Here is a 22,526-nt window from a genome sequence, read left to right as displayed (position 1 = left end):
AAAAAATAAAATTAAAATAAAAAACAACTCAGAAGTTGGTCACTTGTACCTTAAGGCACAACTGTTTGTTTGTTTGTTTTTTTACTTTACCTAGGTGGCGGTGTATTTGAAGCTACTGGTACCTCAAATTTTGGCTTATAACAACACACAAAGCATAAAAGCAAAGAATCAACCAAGACTCGTAATTCAGAAAACGCTGAAGTTGGGGCACTTGTAAGTCAAGGTACAACTATAGTCCTTTACTCTCTGAGCTTTCGCTTATTACCTCTGCCAGGGAGGTTTATCTGTGCAAAGTTGTTCGTGTGCATATACTGTAAACCATGATCATCTTAAGCCTATGCACACTAGGCCATTCAAACCATGCTTAAATCCACTTAGCACTTGTGTGAGTACTCTGACATGTATTCAAGATCAGTAGACTTCCCCTCGAAGTGGGCTATGGCTAGTGCTGGGCGGTATGGCCGAAATGTGATATCACAATTTTTTGCCTCATGTCAATATTCAATATGACTTGAAATATATCGTATTAAAGTATATAAATGTAGAAAATTGAACCAGAGCAAAGTGATTTACATCATAAACCAGAACATTTATTTAACAAATATAAACATTACAACGAAAATACACTATATTTCCAATAATATTCACTCACCAGCCTTGACTCAGATATGATTTTCAGTGATATTCTAAATTCATATGGTTTAATATAATGTTGGTCTACCCTTTGCAGCTGTAACAACTTCAACTCTTATGGGAGGCTTTCAACAAGGTTTAGGAGTGACATCATGGGAATTTTTGCCCATTCTTCCAAGGAGTATATTTGTGAGGTCACACACTGATGTTGGACGAGAAGGCCTCGCTCGCTGTCCACTCGAAACCAACCCAAAGGCATTCTATCGGGTTGAGGGCAGGAGTTTATAGAGCTTGCTTAGGTTAGGTAATCCCCAAACTGTTTGACTGTCCAAAATCTCTTGGTAAGCATTCAGAGTTCCTTTCACTGGAGCTCATATTAATATTATGGACATTGCCAACTTTGTGGGAACAGTTTGGAGATGGCCCCTTCCTGTTCCAACATGACTGTGTATCTGTGTGCAAATCAAGGTTCATAAAGACATGGATGAGGGAGTTTGATGTGGATGAACTTGACTGGCCTCCACAATCCTGCACAACACCTATACAAACCCTCTACAACACTTTTGGATGAATGAGAGCGGAGACTGAGAGCCAGGCCTTCTCGTACAACATGAGTGTGTAACCTCACAAATACGCTTCTGGAAAAATGGTCATGAATTCCCATAAACCTTGTGGTAAACCTTCCCGGAAGAGTTGAAGCTGTTATAACGGCAGAGGGTGGACTGATGTCATATGAAACCCTATGAATTAAGAATAAAGTACCTTTAAATCCTTGCCAATCATCTCGCACATCATTTTCAGCTCCTAGTCTTTCAGGTAGTGAACAATGACATTCAAATACAGTTGCATTGTGCGACTAGTACCCCAGAGGTCGGAGGAAAGAGTTTTAAAACCGACACACTTGCCAGAACTTTCTCCTTGGCATTATTGTGAAGTTTAGGCAATATTTCTTACTGGGGAACTCATATCTGGGATCCAAAGTTTTCATCACGTTTCTGAATCCATCTTTTTCCACTGAATCATGTCTTTGGCGAAACAGAATGAGATTGCTGATTTTACCTCTCTCAATTTGGTGCTCATCCTCTCAAAACGAGAAGAGTTGAACATAGATCGTGTTAGTGTATTTGTTTTGGTGCGGTTACAGGAGCAACACAGGGAGTTTCGGCGCTCTTCAGCGATATATTGCCCAGCACTAGCTATGACCCGCACGATTTATCATGCACACATACAACTGCTGTAATGTCATAGTTTCATGGCAGTTACTCATGATAACTGGCACCTCGAACAATATAATAATACAAAAGAAAGAATAGAAAGAGCTAGAAATAATCCACAGTCCAAACAATCCACAGAACGCTCTGTCACATGCATGCGCGTAATCCACTATCATAGAATTATCGAACACTCCTGTAGCCAGTTATTCATATTAACTGCCACCTTGCACAACAGATATAATTCTCGGTCATATTTCGAGTACGCCCTTAACGTTCACATAACGCTTATTTATATCTCTACATTTCAAGGGATGTGGTTGAGTAGACTGGTCGTGTGCCATCATTCAGTTTAGTAAAATTACTATGTTACGTGGATTTGTGTCACTACTTGTAAAGGACAGAACAGGAGGCAAGAAGATGGTGGGTGGGGGGGGACAAAGTCTTACACTTCCCGTCTGAGGTGGTGGTGTGTTAAAGTAGCTGCGCTCCGTTTTTACCTGCGACGGAGAGCTGCTGCTGGGCAGTGGGGTGACTGATGGCGCGGTGGGGGAAACGGGGAGGAAGACGGGCAGACGGAGGCTGTGAAATAAGTCTGAAAACAAGAGTCTCTATGTTAGCAAGTGGTTAGTAAAATTAAATCAAATGAAATAAAAAGACTTAATAAATCATCATCATCTACTCTCTGGGTTACTAGGTTAAGGAAACTAGTGCGCGATTCCTAAGTGTGCACAATTAGTGTGTGTTTATGAGGGAGTGTGCAGGACTCAGTCCATTCTATTCCTTCAATAGCACCACACCCCTGGACAACAAAAGTCACATTTTCCAAAGGAACACTCGCCTTATACATTAACCCCCTCAATTGTTTTGTTACACCAATGTGACCCACTGCACATTTAACCATAAAAAAAAAAAAAAAAAAAAAACTACAACTACCTTTTATCCATAAAAGTAGATTTTATGAATATTGAAAAGTGCATTGATTGTCCTCATGATGCAGGTCGAATTGATCCGTTTTAAATTTTGAAAGAAAGAAAGAAAAAGAAGGAAAGAAAGAAAAAGATAAAAAAGGATTCAAATTTGTTGGCCTTTTTTTCTTGTCCTATCCTTTGATATTTGTGGAATCATAACCAAATAACCAATTCAGGAGTTTTTGTGCTCTCTGGAACATCCCAAAATGCCACAAGATGGTGTCAAGGAAGTATGTTGAAGTGATGCATCTTGACTGAGATCTTTGTATGGGTTGACAGTGAAAATTGCGACGGGTTTTTGCCAAATGTGGATCTACTACAGTACATGCGCACTTCTGGTGTGTGTGTGTGTGTGTGTGTGTGTGTGTATAGGAGGCCTGGCGTATGTCAAGGGGACCCTAAAGTAATTAGCAGGTCCCCTCGAAATCTTGTTTTACAGTCATCAAAGTCCTTTTCTTCACTTTAACTGACAGAGCAACCAAAAGGTAGGGAGATCCTCTCCCCAATAGGAACAATTGCCGGGACACGGGCGCCACCCACTGGCATTTAAGAGTTACTGCAATGTGGACTTCCATTCAGGGTTTTCTTTAACTGAAGATAAAATGTCTGTTTTGATATTTGACGAACTCTGCAGAAATATTCCAAATGTATGCCTTGATGTCTGTGTCAGTGTGTCAACTTTACAGGTGCAGCTGTGAGATTTTGAGACAGTTTGTCTTGATTTGAAGCCAAACAGCATGAAGTGTTGCATTGAACCATAAGCAGTTGATTTGCCAAGACTAAAGTTTACACAATCATTCTATATGCTTGATCTATGTGTAAGAGTACAAATTTGGAAGTGTTTTAGATTAATATATGATTTTTAAACTCATTCTATGAGTCAAAATTGTAGACTTAATTCAACCTGATGGGTGTGGTCTTCCTCCAGCTTCTCCGTCCCTTAGACACGACCCCTGGATATTTAGCCTTTGGCTCCCGCCTCTTTTGTCTCTTGTGTCTTGCCTCTTGTGCCTGGCTCCCTCTCATCTTGCTCTAGGTGACCTCGGCACGGCTCGGGCATTCCAGATACCAGATACACTCCCAGCCAAACACGACTTATCTGAACTTGCTAGCGGTTCCCGAAAACAGGCAGGAAGAGAGACGGTCATATTCTCCCAACGAAGCGTGATGAACAACTTCTGTTTTTCTACTCCAACCTGATTTTGTTGTATTTTTCTGCAAACCTTTTCTTCTTCAACCAAACCTGCTTTGTTTTCCTCCTGAGATGCGTGGAGAAAAGACCATCCCCAAAGACCAACGAACCTACGGTCGTGAGTACCACAACAAGCATTGCTAGGATGTACAATATGAATGCCTATACATTTGGGGAAAATACTAGCTTCCCACAAAATACCACCTTTGCCTTCTATCGCTCTGACTCAACGCATTAAATGCTCACATTTTCAACTTTAGCCCCACATCACACAATGTCCTATTTCCCTTTTCGTTTATCCTTAGTGTTATTTTCTCTCTGTAGTTAGACCCCTCTGCGTGATTCCCTATAGATCCCTCGTAGATTCCATTAAATATTCTATAAAATTCAACTCTATCTAGCTATCTTCGGGCAGGAGGCGGTGTAGACCCTGAACTGGTTGCCAGCCAATCGCAGGGCACACATAAACAACCATTTGCATTCACACCTACGGATAATTTAGAGTCTTCAATTAACCTACCCTGCATGTTTTTGGGATGTGGGAGGAAACCGGAGTGCCCAGAGAAAACCCACGCAGGCACGGGGAGAACATGCAAACTCCACACAGGTTGGGCCAGGGATTGAACCCCCGACCTCAGAACTGTTGAGGGAGACGCGCCAACCAGTCGGCCACCGTGCCCCCCCCCCCCCCCCCCTCTCTCTCTCTCTCTCTCTCTCTCTCTCTCTCTCTCTCTCTCTCTCTCTCTCTCTCTCTCTATTATATATATATATATATATATACACACACACACACACACACATACACACAGGGTGATTGAAAAGTAACGCCCTATTTTAAAATACTTATAATTTATTCATATGTTGTAATATTTTTCTACATTTTTTTGGTGTATGTTCCATGATTAAAGGAGCAAGTCTAGTCTACCAAACCAACGACTTTGGAAGAACTTGAAGGGCGAATAAGAAAAGTTATGTCTTCCATACCACTTCCATAGAGTTCCTTGTAAAATCAGTTCATGCGGTTCCCAGGCGGCTTGAGAAACTGGTGGCTAATGCTGGCGCCCATATCGAATTTGAAATAAAACTCCATGCAATACACTTTCTTCTCATGTTCATTTCTTGTAAGAATTGTAGCTCAGAAATAAATTACAAGTACTTAAAAATAGGGAGTTACTTTTCAATCACCCGGTATATACACACTAGGCTTTACACGATCAGGATTTTTGGGGCCGATCACCGATCAGCAAGTTTAAAAAAACAATAACCGAGCACCGATCCGATCACATGATGGAGGAATGTGTCTATTTAAGTGACCTGTTCATTTACTGTATATACTTGTGTATTTTTGTTCCTCTATTTATGCCAGTGAGGCATAGTGACAGACAGAACAAATTAATGGTCTTCTATTAGATGGCAGGAACTAAATACAGTAATTAATGTATCCACGTTTTGTGACATTTTTGTTTGTTGGTGTGCCGTGAGATTTTTCAATTGGAAAATATGTTCCTTGGCTCAATAAAGGTTGGAAATCACTGCTCTAGTCAGATCGTGTATTCTAATCAGTCAGGTCAAACCAACATTACAACATGACAGAAATAATGGGTGCTAACTTACTGTAATTAAATTACTTTATTTTTAATTAAATTACTTCACCCACACCCGAAACTTTAGAGCATGATTTGACAGAACGGCGGCTTGTTTACATACAACCTTTGTGCTACCACTAGCTTGCTAGGCTACATAACGTTCTGTTGCTTGCTTGCGAGCCGTATTGTATTAAAAGTACGGGAACATACCTCAAGCAAGCCTTAAATGAACAACCTCTCCTCTCCTGAGCACACGTGACCACCAACACACGTTTCCCCCCCATTTTGTTCTAACAAACACACGGCGCGATCCATTATTGTTGTCGTCGCCATGGTAACGAGTGTATCCGGTTGCGTTTGAATTGACAAGATGGAAGCTTAGTGATCGGAAAAAACGGGATGCGGTGGTATCGGAAGATTTTATTGCAATACTCTGACATAGTGCAATCGTAAAAGAGCAAATTTGTCTTTTAGTCTGATCCGGTCACGACGTGTTGTCTGATTCAGACGTGTTGTCTGTTCTACACCGCCGACATGTTTTTTTGTTTGTTTGTTTTTAAATAACTTTATTGGCCATCAGATATTTACAGGACAACACTAAAAGACACGCGACAAGGCTAAAAATAAACTAGCTTTTGGATTCAAATATACTGTGCACGATGGCGACGCGGAGTAAATATCTTTTGCAGAGCCGATCAATCGGCGAATTATGACATTAAACCCCATCAGCATAAAATGCTAATTATCGGCCGATACCGATCGGTGTAAAGTCTAATACATACACTCACACACACACATACATATATATATATATATATATATATATATATATATATATATATATACACACACACACACACACACATATACATATATATATATATATATATATATATATATATATATATACACACACACACACACACACACATATACATATATATATATATATATATATATATATATATATATATATATATATATACACACACACACACACACACACACACACACACACACACACACACACATATATATATATACACACACACAGGCGGCACGGTGAACGACTGGTTAGAGCGTCTGCCTCACAGTTCTGAGGAGCAGGGTTCAATCCCTGGTCCCACCTGTGTGGAGTTTGCATGTTCTCCCCGTGCCTGCGTGGGTTTTCTCCGGGCACTCCGGTTTCCTCCCACATCCCAAAATGCAGCATGGTAGGTTAATTGACAACTCTAAATTGCCCGTAGGTGTGAATGTGAGTGCGAATGGTTGTTTGTTTGTATGTGCCCTGCGATTGGCTGGCAACCAATTCAGGGTGTATCCCGCCTCCTGCCCGATGACAGCTGTGATAGGCTCCAGCACGCCCGCCACCCTAGTGAGGAGAAGCGGCTCCGAAAATGGATGTATGGATATACACACACACACACAGTCCGTACGGAAAGTATTCAGACCCCCTTAAATTTTCACTCTTTGTTATATTGCAGCTATTTGCTAAGATCATTTAAGTTCAGTTTTTTCCCTCAATGTACACACAGCACCCCATGTTGACGGAAAAAAACGGAATTGTTGAAATTTTTGCAGCTTTCTTCAAAAGAAAAATTTAAAAATCACACAACCATAAGTATTCAGACCCCTTGCTGTGACACTCATATATTTAACCCGGGTGCTGTCCATTTCTTCTGATCATCCTTGAGATGGTTCTACACCTTCATTGGAATCCAGCTGTGTTTGATGATACTGATTGGACTTGATTAGGAAAGCCACACACCTGTCTATATAAGACCTTACAGCTCACAGTGCATGTCAGCGCAAATGAGAATCAAGAGGTCAGAGACAGAATTGTGGCAAAGCACAGAACTGGTGAAGGTTAGAAAAAAAATTCTGCTGCACTTAAGGTTCCTAAGAGCACAGTGGCCTCCATAATCCTTAAATGGAAGACATTTGGAACGACCAGAACCCTTCCGAGAACTGGCCGTCCGGCCAAGCTGAGCAATTGGGGGAGAAGAACCTTGGTGAGAGAGGTAAAGAAGAACCCAAAGATCACTGTGGAAGAGCTCCAGAGATGCAGTCGGGAGATGGGAGAAAGTTCTAGAAAGTCAACCATCACTGCAGACCTCCACCAGTCTGGGCTTTATGGCAGTGGCCCGACGGAAGCCTCTCCTCAGTGTAAATTATGAACTTAAATGATTTTAGCAAATGGCTGCAATATAACAAAGAGAAAAACATTTAAGGGGGTCTGAATACTTTCCGTACCCACTGTATGCATGTGTGTGTGTGTGTATAATTAATTGAAGCTTTAAACCCTACTTGAAAATCCAAAATTAGGATTGAAACCCTAACTTGAAACCCTAACCCTGGCTTCATACCATACTTTGAAACCCTAACCTAGTCTTGAAACCCTAACCCAGAGTTGACACCATCATTTGAAACCCTATAACCTTATCTTGAAACTCTACTGTGAAACCCTAACCCTGTTTTAAAATCTTAATTTGATAGTCTAACTATTGTTTGATACCTAAACCCAGGCTTGTAACCCAACCCAGATTTGAAACTCGAATGTGAACGCCTGAAACCCAAAATTAAAACCTTATAATCTTAGCTTGAACCCCTGTGTTAAAACCCTAATCCTGGTTTGAAGGTTTGAAAGCCTGACCGTACCCCCAGCTGGAAACACTACTTTAAAACTGTCATCCTTCAATTTGAGACTTTATTGAAAACGTTACAAGGGTGTGACAGGATTCCCCTTAAAAATGAGACATCAGCAAACAGTGCGTGCCCGCACGGCTGCTCGCTACCTTGTAGTGGATCAAAAGAGAAGTCCAGGTTGGGCTGTAACTGCATGAGTCCTGGTTGGATCATGTCTGCATTCCCTGCATGAGCTGTGGAAGGCAAACAAGCATTTGGTTAAATACTGTCATGTTGTCCCCATAGCCAAGGTCTTTACACCCTCATTTGAAACCCTAACTTAAAATGCTAAACCTGGTTTGAACGCCTAACACTGGTTGAAACCCTATTATAAAACCTTAACCATGGCAAAAAACAGCTTTGAAATCCTATTTGAAACTCTAACCTTAGCTTGAAACCCAACTTTAAAACCCTAACCCAAACTTGAAACTATAATTTGACACCCTAACTTGACACCCAAACGGTGGCTTGAAACCCTAATTTCAAACCTAGTTTGAATTCGTCCTTTTAAACCTTAATCTTGTTTTAAAACCTTACACCGGGTTTGAAACACTAGTTTGAAACAACAATAACACAATAACATTGGTTTTAGCCCTCAATTTGAAACCCAAACCTCTTCTTGTAAAGTTTATTTGAAACCCGACTTTGAATCTCTAGTCCAGACTTTAAACCCTAACACAAGCTTGAAACCCCATTTTAAACCTTATAACCTTGGCTTGAATCCCTCCTTTGAAACATTAACCCTGTCTAAAACCAGCAGGCTTGAAACCCTAACTTGAAACCTTAACCCTAGTTTGGAATCCTACTTTGAAACACAAAACCAGGCTTCAAACCCTAACTTGAAATCCTAACCCCAGCTTGAAACATGAATTTGAAGCTATAACGCTAGCTTGAAGAAACACTACTTTACAACACAAACCCTTGGTTTAGCCCTTGAGAACCCTAAAAAAAAAAAAATTCTTGAAACCCCAACCTGAAACCTTAAACCTACTTTGAAACACTCACCGTAGCTTTTAAGCCGAATGTGAAACCCTAACCCTGGCTGGAAAACCCAATTTGAAACTTTGAAATCCTAACCCTGGATTGAAACATGAATTTAAAGCCGCAACCCTCGCTTGAAACCCTACTTTAAAATCCTGACAATTATTTGGGACCTTAAACCAGGCTTGAAACCCTAACCTGAAACGTTTACCCTAGTTTAAAACCCTAACCCGAGCTTTAAACCCTACTTTGCAAACTGTAACCCAGGCTTAAAACCCTAACCTTGGCTGGAAAACCCAATTTGAAACATTAATTTGACACACCTGTAATCTTTCTTTGAAACCCTAACCCTGGGTTAAAACATGAATTTAAAGCCATAACCATGGCTTGAAACAATACTTTATAACACTAATCCTGTCTTGAAAACCTAATTTAAAACCCTGACTATTGATTGAAACCCCAAACCAGGCTTAAAACCCATCCTGAAACCTAAACCTTACTCTGAAACCCTAAATGTAGCTTTAAATCCTAACCCTGGCTCTAAAACCCAATTTGAAACCCAACAATCTTTTGTTAAAACCCCAACACTGGCTTTCCACTTAAATTTAAAACCGTAACCCTGGCTTAAACCCCTAATCAAAAACCCTGACTATTATTTGAAACCGTAAACTAGACATAAAGCCCTACTCTGAAAACCTAACCCTGGTTTGAAAACATAATTTGACAGCCTAACCCTTATTTTAGGGATTTAGCCTGGTTTGAAATAATAAAATAAACTAAAATAAAGTGGCCTTCCTCACCAATGTCCTTGGGGTTGGGCCAGGCGGTGGTCTGGTGTGAGACCAAGGTGGAGAAGAGCGTGTCGGACACCTCAGACATTAGCACCTCCATGTCAAAGAGACTCTCCAGCTCCATGGGTACCGGGGCCTGGCTCTCTTCATCCTGACAAAAGCAAGCACGGAGCATGTCTGGAGAGACTTCCCCAAACAGCGCTAACTGCTCCTTGGGCCCCTTTAGGTGTTACAAATGCAAGCACCAAGTCAGTTAATCACACAAGCATGCGGCTTCAGCGCAGCCAAAAAGTTGGGGTGGACAATTACACAATTACATGTACACACGCATGCACACGGACACACAAAACACCAATTGTGAAGCCTTCCTGCTAGAAAGCATCATCACAGCTCAATTCAAATGAAGGTTGAGCGGAATATTGTACTTTGATTCCTACATGTATTGATCAAAACCCAATGTTTACCCTTGTTTGAAACCCTAACCGAGACTTGAAACTCTAATTTGAAACCCTAAATTAAAACTTCTAGACTTGAAAAAACGGTGACTTTGAAAACCTAACCCTTGTTCGGAACCTTAAGGTGAAAGCAAAACCCTGTCTTCAAACCCCAACAATGTCTTGAAACCCTAATCGTTGTTTGAAATCTGAACCCTGGCTTGAAACCCAAAATTTAAACCCTAACGATGGCTGGAAACTCTAAATTCTTGTTTGAAGCCCTAACCCTGGATAAGCCAAAATTTGAAATCCAAACAAGCTTGAAACATTACAGTGGGTACGGAATGTTTTCAGAGCCCCTTAAAATGTTTACTCTTTTTTTATATTGCAGCCCTTTGCTAAAATATTTGTTTTCCACATTAATGTACACACAGCCCCCATATTGACAGAAAAAATACAGAATTGTTGACATTTTTGCAGATTCCTGAAAAAAGAAAAACTGAAATATCACACAGCCATAAGTCTTCAGAACCTTTGTTCAGTATTTAGTTGAAGCACCCTTTTGAGCTAATACAAGCACGAGTCTTTTTGGGAATGATGCAACAAGTTTTTCACACCTGGATTTGGGGATCCTCTGCCATTCCTCCTTGCAGATCCTCTCCAGTTCTGTCAGGTTGGATGGTGAATGTTGGTGGGCAGCCATTTTCAGGTCTTTCCAGAGATGTTCAATTGAGTTTAAGACGGGAGAGGCTTCCATCGGGCCACTCTGCCATAAAGCCCCAACTGGTGGAGGGCTGCAGTGATCGTTGACTTTCTAGAACTTTCTCCCATCTCCTGACTGCATCCCTGGAGCTCAGCCACAGTGATCTTTAGTTTCTTCTTTACCTCTCACCAACGCTCTTCTCCCCCCGATTGCTCAGTTTGGCCGGACGGCCAGCTCTAGGAAGGGTTGTGATTGTCCCAAACGTCTTCCATTTCAGGATTATGGAGGCGACTGTGCTCTTAGGAACCTTAAGTGCAGCAGAAGTTTTTTTGTAACCTTGGCCAGATCTGTGCCTTGCCACAATTCTGTCTCTGAGCTCTTCAGGCAGTTCCTTTGACCTCATGATTCTCATTTGCTCTGACATGCACTGTGAGCTGTAAGATCTTATATAGACAGGTGTGTGGCTTTCCTAATCAAGTCCAATCAGTATAATCAAACACTTGACTCCAATGAAGGTGTAGAAACATCTCAAGGATGATCAGAAGAAATGGACAGCACCAGAGTTAAATATATGAGTGTCACAGCAAAGGGTCTGAATACTTATGGTTGTGGAATATTTCAGTTTTTCTTTTTTAATAAATCAGCAAAAATTTCAACAATTACGTTTTTTTCTGTCAATATGGGGTGCTGTGTGTACATTAATGAGGAAAAAAAAAGATTTTAACAAATGGGGATAAGCGGAATGGAAGATGAATGAATGAATGATTTTAACAAATGGCTGCAATATAACAAAGAGTACAAAATTTAAGGGGGTCTGAAAAATGTCCGTACCCACTGTATATTGAAACCCTAACCTTGGCTTGAAACCTTAATTGGTAACCCTATCCTTTGTTTAGAATTGCTTAACAAACAAACTCTCCTTAGTAATTGATGGAAAAAAGTGGACATAAAAACTCTCTCTACGCACCCCTGTTCAAATGCCAGAATTTTGTCAAACACAAATGTAAATCTTAATTGTTTATTTTCACTTCCCTTCTCAAAAAGATCTTATTTTTTTTCAACTGAATTTTACAAGTTCCATCCATTTTCAACACCGCTTATCTTGGTTAGGGTCGCAGGGCACTGGAGCCTATCCCAGCTGACTTCGGGCGAAACGCAGACTACACCCTGAACTGCTCGCCAGTCAGTCATAGGGCACATATAGACATGGACAACCAGTCGCACTCACATTCACACCGTCACTGAGTGGGAACTGAACCCACGCTGCCCGCACCAAAGTCCGGCGAGTGTACCACTACACCATCAGTGACTAATTTTACAAGTTCTAGGTCCCATTAGTGATGGAAAAAAGTTCTGAAATGATTTATCTTGGACTCATTTTTTTATATCATAAAGACTTGGCATTTGAATAGTGGTTGTAGACTTTTTATATCCACTGTATATGAAGCAACATCATCATTATTTTTTTCTTTTTACTTTTACTTGAAGTCATCAAAGGCCCAACCCTAGTTTGAATGATCAAAAAGGTGTTAAAATCTTCTTGGTGCATTAAGGTGAAGGTGACAAAAGCTGCATGCGTGATTTATTGTTTTTTTTCTTTCAGACTTTGCATACCTTGAGCAAACTCGACAGATCGTCATCCTTGTGCTTCTGCAACTGAAGAGACAGTCAGTAAGAAGGATGATACTGTATGAGCAATCAAAACAAGCGAATGGAACTCAAACTCAACTCTTTTCTTGAAGTAGGCCCTCCACTTGTGGTATTCTCGAATGACAATTTCTATTCTTCTCTTCCAGCACTTGCCCTCGGTGGTGATCATCTGGGAGTCAAAACACATGACATGAAGTTATTAAATTTACTATCAGTTTTAATTTTGTTTTAAACATTCACCTCTGAGGTACGATGCGCTTCCAGGTCAATGTTTCCATCCAGAGGGGTCACAAAATGGCAAACAGGATTCCGTCTTCTCTCCACATCTGCGGGTGACAAAAGTTCACCTTTAGTCACTCAAACTTGTAAAAACCAAAGTATTGGTAGACAGCATTGAAGTCTTACACTGCATGTACCAGGCCCTCCAGATGGCGTTGTTGAGGCGGATCTTGTCCCTCCAGAGCAGCTTCAGACCCCTGAAGTTTTTCCATTTGGGAGACACCAGCTTACCACTGAGGAAACAATTGAATTTTCCTTTCAGTTTAAATTTAACTCATTCACTGCAGTCGACTTTTATATTTGTCAACTAGAAGTCAACTGTTTACTACCACGACGCATATATTCGTCAAGTATGATTTCAATGAGTAGGTGTGGAAGAGGGACCCGCCCAGCTTGTCTGTGAAATTCAGGTTTGGAAAACATAGTAATGACAAACAGATCCCTGTTGATGGCAGCATTGTATCGTTTTAGATTTGCGATCAGCGCAGCTTTTGAGTTGAAGACGAAGATTAGAGGGTGACTCTCGACTTACCATGTCGATTATGAGGGTGAAAAATGCCAACATGGTATAAACAGAGTATGTGTCAAGGTAGCTAGTCGAAAGTGCGTGTCGCGATTGTGAGGAAAGATGATGCAGTTCATGGAGTGAATGAGGAATGCAATGTAAAAAAGCCATTGACATTAACATTAAACTTACTGTATTTTCACGACCATAGGGCGCACTTAAAAGTCTTACATTTTCTCCAAAATGGACGGGGCGCCTTATAATGCGGCGCGCTTTATGTGTGCACAGAGTTCCAAAATCTGTAAATGTTGTGTGACTTTGATGAGCGCTCCGCTTGACTGACTGGGAGCATTTCCTGCCGACACGCTGCTTATATAGAGGAAGGCGGGCGTGACAGAGGACGCTAAAGACACGCCCCCAGTAGGTATATAGTTCTGGTATGTGCATCGGCTTGGCAAAGGACCCCCGAAAATGGCATCTAGGAAGAGACACGCTTACGAAGCACAGTTTAAACTGCAAGGCATTAGTTACGCGGAGGAACATGGAAATCGAGCAGCCGCGAGAGAATTCAAGATCAACGAATCCATGGTTTGCAGGTGGAGGAAGCAGGAATACGAGCTTCGCCAAGTCAAGAAGACGAAGCTGAGTTTCCACGGAAAAAAAAGAAAAACAAAACACGGAAACAAGGCGTCTCTCCAAATTGAATTAACGCTGTAATGCAGCAGTGTCAAACTCATTTTTGTCACGGGCCACATCATCGTGATGGTTTCGCTCAGAGGGCCATTATGATTGTGAACCCATATAAATGTATAATCGCATCATATTATTACACATACAGTACATGACAAATTGATGCATTACTAGTTTTGAAATCAGAAGCCAGTAATCATTGTTAAACTATTATTCAATTTATTTTAAAAAGGGAATTGGTACCAAAACGAAGTTGTCACACATGATTTACTTTCGCAGGCCAAATAAAATGTGGTGGGCCGGATCTGGACCGTGGGCCTTGAATTTGACACCTGTGGCGTAACGAAAGCTTGTCGAATATGTGGAGCATGGTTCAACTAAATAAATTACAACAGCAATATGCTTGCTTGCTCGTGCTTTCCTCCTCTATTATTAGTCATGACAGCGAGTCCAAGCCGGTTCCAAAAGTCAGAGGGAATCCTCGTCTGAGTAGACTACCGTCCAGAAATAGAAACATCTTCATATCTGGCTGCCAGTCACCTTTAGAGAACACCCTGCCACACTAACTACACAACTTTTATTTGTCCTTTTTTGTAATGGAAAATTCATCACAGTAGGAATTGTGAAAAAATATGTGGAAATGTAATAATTAAAACATACCAAGTTCCTGCATGAGCTACAGCCACACGTCTACTCTGTAAACAACAGCACTGTGGCTTAGCCTCTAACAAGCCAAAATCATGGCTAGCGTTGTGCATGTGGCAGTACGTCAAAGTATGTTCGTTACAGTACGAATTCTGGGTTAGGTTTTAAAGTTAGGATTTCAAATCAGGGTTTCAAGATTAGGGATTTAAACTTGGGTTAAGGTTTTTCAAATGTCAACGTCACTGATGCTGTAGTGGTACACTCGGCTGACTTTAAAAAAAAAATTAAAAATATTCTTTCGACCAATAAATTGCCTTTTTTTTTGGGTGCCTCATCAAGCCCCAATTACTGTTTGACAATTTCTAGGATGAAAAAGGGGGTGCTTGTTGATTGCTGATGGCAGCTTTAAGTATTATTCTTTTGATAGATTAATTGACTTTTTGGATGGGCCTCAACGTGCCTGAAAAACTCATGGACAATGCTTTTGAGGATGCAAAAAGGAGTGTCTGTTCATCAATGCTAGCAACTTTAAATTATTACTCTTTTGACAAATTCATCGCCTTTCAGAGCTCAAAACTAACTTTTTGCACTGGTGCACCTAACTTTTTTTCTTGCGTGGGTGCACCAGCACAAATGCTAGCTGCAAGCAAACTTTCGACCGCATCACATTTAACGCCGCACTTTTACAAGTTCACTCTTTTTGTTAAATAGCTGCCTGTCTTTCGAGTTAATATTGACTCGTAAATGCTTAACTAACAATCTGTTCAACATAAACGTCTTTATTTTAAGCACAATTCCAGAAGACAGGTAACTTACTGAAAAGTGTTGGTGCTTGAAATGCTCCGTGTCAAAGCGTTGGTTGGGATTCAAAATAAATGTGCGTGCCCGCTGATCCACAAACGCACCTCCAACAATTCACAAGCGAAATTGAATATTTACAAATGATAAGTCATGATAAATGCACACACAACATTAAAAAACACGTGTAAATTGCAGATATATTTGTGAATTTGAAAAACACGTGCAAATAATTTGTGGATTAGAAAAACATGTAAATCGCGGATATATTTGTGGATTTGAAAAACAAGTGTGAATCGCGGATGTATTTGTGGATTTGAAAAACACACGCTAATAATTTTGAGACATCTCTCTACCCATATGGGTATAGCATTGGCTATTGTTAACAGGGCACTTGCATACATGTGGACTTGTGTGTCGCTTCTCACTTGTTATGAACACACAGAGCCAAACAATCTTAAATCCTCTACAAATGCTATCTTCCACCGACTGTAGCGTAAGCTTAACTTCTCAGAATCAGCATCATCTTTATTTGCCAAGTATTTCAAAAACACACAAGGAATTTGTCTCCGGTAGTTGGAGCCGCTCTAGTACGACAACAGACAGTTAATTGACAGAGAATACTCTGCAGCCACTATGACGTTACCACCCACAAAACCAAAAAATGCTTAAAATACCCAAATGTAACAGATTAACCCTTTATAGAGCACTCATTAAAATACTTGCAAATTCAAAATTTCAACCCCGGAGTGTTGTTGGCGCACATAACATTTTATTTTTGGGACATTTACATTTTTTTAACGTAGAAAATATTATTATTATCATTTTTAAGTGGCTATTAATAGTACCTTACCCGTTAGTGGAGTAAAACAACAACAAAATATCACCACCACCATTAGAATAACATTGTCATAATAACGCGAGTCAGATTTCTCAGCAGCCTGAATTGCTTTGATGACATGGGGTTGGCAACTTGAGAAACCCTGGTATCCAATAGTTTAGTCATCTTCGACTTAAATCACCTTAAAGCTAAGGATGGTCACAAAAAGTTATTATTACACTTTCATTGGTCGTAAAAGTGGTGTTGATTAGCTGCATGCAAGTTTGTTTGGCTATACGCCTGCTGACTTTAGTGCTACAGCAGGTTGTATGCGCTTTCTCTTGGCATTGTCATTTGTGCTGGGAAAGCCCAGGTTGTGGTCCGGTTGGACAAAAAAAAAAAAATCTGGGTCTGCCAAATCATCATCTTCCTCGTCGACATCACTGCTGATAGCAGGGTGAACTGGCATAACAGCAGTCCTCCACCTTTTAACCCAAAAACATTCAAGCAGATAGCTGATAAAAATAAGATTATAGATTCAAGTTCATTGTAAACAATTATAAATTACATGTAAAAAAATGCCCTCACGGGAACAATAGTGTACATTTACCTATAGGTATAGATGTGTAATATATGAAATAATACAGAATGTCTGAATGAGTGTCTATTGCTAGTTATGTACTGTATGCTGGCTGTGAATTGGCTCTGACTAAGACTAATAAAACAAAGCTTATGCAATAAAACCTTGAAAAAGGTTTTAAGGTCATATAACAAACAAAAATCAAGTTCGATTCCTTTATTTGTACAGAAAATGTGTAAGTAATCAATAAGGCGTATGACTACAAACAGACATTTCTAGTCTCTCAGTCATTTGAGCATACGGTCGCCTCCATTTTTCGTTGTTAAATTTCACTCATTTTAATTACTCCAAGGTAAACAGCACTAACACAATAACTTTGCATAACTATTCTGCAATAAAATATGTAAGAGTTGTCAACTTACCATGATTATTTTGGAAGTTACAACCGTAAATGCGGATGTAATTCCTGCTGTTGTCCTGCTTTTTTGGGCTTTAAAGAAAAAATAAGGAAGTGTAGCGTGCTACAGAACTCTGCTGATTGGTCAAATGCTGCAATGACACCCTCTGTGATATAGAATGATCCTTGCTGATTGGTTGGGTCAGAATCATGTTGTTCTTCCTATTCTTGGGAGGTAGGACGATGGCAGTTTTGTGAAAGTAACCACATATGGCATCGATAAAGTAGGGCTGCACGATTATGGCCACGATTATTTTGATCGATATGATAATCATGATTATTCCTCATGTTGGCGGCAAGGTGGGCGACCGGTTAACACATCTGCCTCACAGTTCAAATTTTCAAATCCGGCCTCGCATGTGTGGAATTTGCATGTTCTCCCCGTGCCTGCGTGGGTTTTCTCCGGGTACTCCGGTTTCCACTCACATCCCCAAAAACTTGCATGGTAGGTTAATTGAGGACTCGGAATTGCCCGTAGGTGTGAATATGAGTGCGAATGGTTGTTTATATGTGCCCTGCAATTGGCTGGTGACCAGTTCAGGGTGTACCCTGCCTCTCGCCCAGAGTCAGTTGGGATAGGCTCCAGCACACCCGGGACCCTAGTGAGGATAAGCAGTATGGAAGATGAATGAATGAATGAATGAATGAATTCCTCATGTTTGTGAAAATATCTGTATTTTTATTGGACTCCTTTTTAAAAAAAAAAAAATAGATGTTAACAGTGTTCAGTGCAAAAAGAAACTTTAAATAAGAATAAATGGTAGCTAATTCAAAATGAAATTTACCCAAGCATTTCAAAGTTACCAAGGGCTAACTGAATAAATGCGCTATCACAGAGTGCAATCACAAAGTGCAACAAAATGGGAGCAAATACACTTTATACATCAAAGGCAATAACATAACGCTGCAAGCCCTGACGGCTCATTTGTTCAGTACTTTGACCTGTTAATGTTCACGGCTATTTTTTCAGATGGTTGAACAGATTAGTTGTGTTACTCTGGGGGGCAGACAACTCTGCTGCCCTCTTTACATATGAATTATTGTTTAATGTCACTCGCCTTCAATCAAAACATGTCCAGAAAACGGATGTTGATCCCTTTTTGAGGTACTAGCTCCTCATTGAGATGCTCCTTGCTCCTATCAGCATGACTAACTCTTGTAATTCCATCGCGAGAGACTGAGGCTCCCGCTGCAGTGTGCTAAGCGTCCCTGGCTTGTTATTTAGGCAGCTTAATGCAGCCTTAACCATGTATTCCCCCAATGGTGGTTGGTTGATTAGATTGACAAAGTGCTTCAAATGCAGCAGCGCCTGCATTTCAAGTCTAAAAATCGGGTTAATTTAATCGTGGCAGGTGATCACGATTAACATTCGATTAATTGTGCAGCCCTACGACAACGGTTATATTTACAGTTGGTAACAATGAATAACTTTGGGGCATTTTTTACAGTTTCCCTGCAATTTTTACAGTAGATCAGACAACCGGCACACAGCACCAAGCCTAGGAGACAGAGTTGAGGAAGCATGCGCAGATTTGATTTGAGGGGGCGCGACGTTTGTTTGAGGGGGCCACACCCCCTCTTGTCCCAGCATATAGCAGGCCCAGATTGAAATGGTTGAAGGTGCTTTCACACTACTCCTACCACAGGGTAGGTCACAGCAAGCACGGTATTGTGCCCATATTTGACACTGGTTGCTAAGCAACTGAACAAGAGGTGTTTTACTACCGACAAGGTTTATAATTCCCGATAGACGCCACAAGATGGTGGCCAAGCACTACATGAAGCTCCTCAACTAACTTACACATAGCTCATTGGCACCAAGATGCCACAAAATGGTTCCAAAGCATTTATGTTTGTGCTGAGCACAAAAACTGAGACTCTGAAAATCCGCAAGAAGCGAAATCTGAAGGGAACACTGTATGTGATAGACCGATAATTGACTGGGCATTTTGCATATATATATATACATATATATATACACACACACACACACACACACACACACTGAAATATATATGTAAATATTTTTATCCAGCACACAAACAATTGAATAAATCAGACATTACGTGTGCTTAAATAACCAAGTGTTTGACAATTTTAAATGTTGTGTGGGCAAATGTTAAAAAAATAATAATAATGATACCAAACGTATACTAATATTTTTAATTAATAAAAATAAGAATTTTAAGTTGTTTTGTCAGTTTCCATTGCACTCTGTTTTACTGATGTGTAGTATCGAGGTACTTGGTGCAGGTAAATTATCAAAGTAGTCAAAAATACGGTATCGTGACAACACTAATTGTACTCTGTTCCTCCCCAGCAGTGGCGTACCTGTAGGCCAGTGTCATGCACTCAAAGAGTCTGGTGAGCGAGGCGTCGATGGAGATGTGAGACGTGCTGGCCTTGCCGAAGTGGTACGTCTGACAGGTCTGCATGTTGACGGTGTCGAAGTCGTAGCCTTTCTTCGGCGGGTGCTCGCTGTGCGGCGACGACACCATGAAATGTCCACTGTGGATGATCTGCGACCTCCTCGGGCCCTGGCTGGGGCTGGGGCTGGGGCTGGGGCTCGGGCTCGGGCTGGGGCTGGGGCTGCAGCTCGGGCTCGTCTCCTCGGCGTCCGAGTCGTTGTCATCGTCGTCGTCCCGCTGCTGTTGTTGTTGTTGTTTCTTGCCCCGCTGCCTGCTGGAACTCGGCTGCCGAGAAGCCATGACTGCGAACAAATGGCTAAGCAGCTAGTGAGCTAGCCCGGGAGGGATCACGACTACACTACCCCCGTCATGAGACTTGACCAAGGCGCCTCCGAGTGGCCCTTCGCTCCTGTTATTTTTAATGCTGCCACTTTGTCGCCTTTAAATGTCTTTTTGAGTACTTCTTCGTGTACAAGTTGCCTACAGACCAGCTGACACCACACCAACTGGCTAAAAAAAGAAGTGGGGCTGGCGTTACGTCGTCATCGGCTCACAAGGTTTCGGATTGGTCTGAGGTCAGAGCGTTGCCTTTTCTGATTGGTCCACACGATTGCTTGATTAAAAATCGTGCGGCGGGCTCACCTACAGCGCAGAGCAGGAAGTGTGTCGAAGTCAGAAGGTTTCTGATTGGTCTGTCTCAGAGACACACTCTCAGAACTCCACCCACCCCCACCTCGGGACTATATAAATGCAGCGCAGGTGCCGGTCGGTCATCCTGAGCTTGTGGCGTTAAATTGACTACGTCGTGGTTATGCTTGTCTCTCTTTTTCTTGCTCTTGGGTGATGAAAAGTTCCGTTTGTATGCAGAGTGGCTTGACCTTGTCCTCTGTGACGTACACCATGTATTACGAGCCGTTCTCGTTGTCTGCAGACGTCGGTAGAATCCCGATTTTCTTCACGGGGTTTCCGTATGTCGGCCCGAGGAGAGTCTTTCTGTTGGAGTCGATCAGACACAAGGACTCATGTTTTCATAACCATGCATAAACTGCTGTTTGCCTTATTTGCTGTCATCGCACATTACATTTTAATTATGCCATTTTTGTTGTGATTTCATTGTTTTATTTAATTATTACCTTTTTAATTCACTTGTCAGATACTAAAATTTGGAAATGATCAATGGACTACAAGCTCATATCCAGTGGACCCCCGCTATTCGTGGAGATAGGGACTGCGGCGGACCGCATATAGTGAAGATTTGCATAGAATTGATGCCCATTATAATTGCATTGGGGGAAAAACACACACACACAGCATTCACAAAGGAATCCATTGTGGTGTTATTTGTTTATTATTGATTGTGCTATTTATTCACTAAGCATGCAGCGGGTCAGATTGACCCGTGAAGTATGTATATGATATACGGTACCATAGCTGACTAAAAGATACATTGAGCTCTGTATTTTTTGACTGTATCTTAATGTTGGCCATTATAGTGGTTCTTATTTAAAAAAAATTTCGAGGTGGTACTTTGAGAACCACTGTAATATACCATACCGTACCGTAATGCATCGTATCGTATCGTATCGTATCATATCATATCATGTCATATCACACCATACACCATCCATCCATCCATTTTCCATACCGCTTATCCTCACTAGGGTTATAAACGATGAATCATGATATCATCATGTAAAATACACAACTATGTATTTTTTGCCTTAATTGTGTGTCATAATAATGTGTCAGTGTATTTCCCGTTCAGATGTCATCAAGCGGTTGCTCTGAAGCTTTGTGTCCTCTCTTGAGCGTCAGTGACTGAGATGATGATGATGATGATGAGGATGATGATGATGGGAAACCTAGGATGTGACTTGTAAATATCTCCACGGATATTTCCTCTGGGATCACACTCTCCAGTGTGTATTCTTGGCTCACATCTAAAAAAAAAAAATGATATTGTATATGGAACTATAAATACTGTAGCTGTAGAAGTATTCATACATACTTTCAGATTTAGAGAAGTCGACCTCAGGACTTTCCTCCTCTTTCACTTCAAAGAGACCTAACAGCGCAGTGAAACACTCTGCCAGCTCATCCTCTGTCATGGCTTCCCCTGTTTCAACATAACAACAATTCAAATATGATCAGAAAATTAAATGTGACAGCAACATAATGTCCTTGTTATCCATGCATCCAGCCATCCATTTTCTGGGGCCGCATATCCTCACAAGGGTCACGGGAGTGCTGGAGCCTATCCCAGCTATCATCGGGCAGGAGGCGGGGTACAGCCTGAACTGGTCGCCAGCCAATCGCAGGGCACATATAAACAAACAACCATTCTCACTGACAGTCAAACCTACGAGCAATTTAGAGTCTTTAATTAACCTACCATACATGTTTTTGGGATGTGGGAGGAAACCGGAGTGCCCGGAGAAAACCCACGCAGGCACGGGGAGAACATGCAAACTCCACACAGGTGGGGGGGGGGGGGGGGGGGGGATTGA

The 22,526-nt window shown here is 41.2% G+C and overlaps 2 protein-coding genes across 5 annotated transcripts in view; both read right to left on the bottom strand.

Annotated features, from left to right (window-relative positions):
- Window positions 1–20,713, bottom strand: part of mlxip (MLX interacting protein) — a 37,537-nt gene extending 16,824 nt beyond the window's left edge. The window contains exons 1-8 of one of the 3 annotated variants that reach the window (XM_061769071.1): window positions 19,943–20,713; window positions 13,243–13,349; window positions 13,078–13,163; window positions 12,917–13,006; window positions 12,802–12,843; window positions 10,060–10,201; window positions 8,389–8,472; window positions 2,345–2,439 (exon numbers count right to left, since the gene is read on the bottom strand). In XM_061769071.1, the coding sequence (XP_061625055.1) occupies window positions 2,345–2,439; window positions 8,389–8,472; window positions 10,060–10,201; window positions 12,802–12,843; window positions 12,917–13,006; window positions 13,078–13,163; window positions 13,243–13,349; window positions 19,943–20,319 (1,023 nt within the window). In that variant the 5' untranslated portion in view covers window positions 20,320–20,713. Of the gene's footprint in view, window positions 1–2,344; window positions 2,440–8,388; window positions 8,473–10,059; window positions 10,271–12,801; window positions 12,844–12,916; window positions 13,007–13,077; window positions 13,164–13,242; window positions 13,350–19,942 lie in introns of all 3 variants that reach the window. The other 2 variants (XM_061769070.1, XM_061769069.1) reach the window with 2 other exon arrangements.
- A 509-nt stretch (window positions 20,714–21,222) lies between these two features.
- The window catches only part of cfap251 (cilia and flagella associated protein 251), a 28,095-nt gene continuing 26,791 nt past the window's right edge, over window positions 21,223–22,526 (bottom strand). For both annotated transcript variants that reach the window (XM_061769040.1, XM_061769039.1), the window contains exons 20-21: window positions 22,028–22,135; window positions 21,223–21,959 (exon numbers count right to left, since the gene is read on the bottom strand). In XM_061769040.1, coding sequence (XP_061625024.1) covers window positions 21,781–21,959; window positions 22,028–22,135 — 287 coding nt within the window. In that variant the 3' untranslated portion in view covers window positions 21,223–21,780. The remainder of the gene's footprint in view (window positions 21,960–22,027; window positions 22,136–22,526) is intronic.

The sequence above is a fragment of the Phyllopteryx taeniolatus genome, chromosome 3 (genome assembly GCF_024500385.1).
Source record: "Phyllopteryx taeniolatus isolate TA_2022b chromosome 3, UOR_Ptae_1.2, whole genome shotgun sequence".
NCBI classification, from domain to species: Eukaryota; Metazoa; Chordata; class Actinopteri; order Syngnathiformes; family Syngnathidae; genus Phyllopteryx; species Phyllopteryx taeniolatus.
This window is presented reverse-complemented; position numbering and strand designations above follow the sequence as displayed.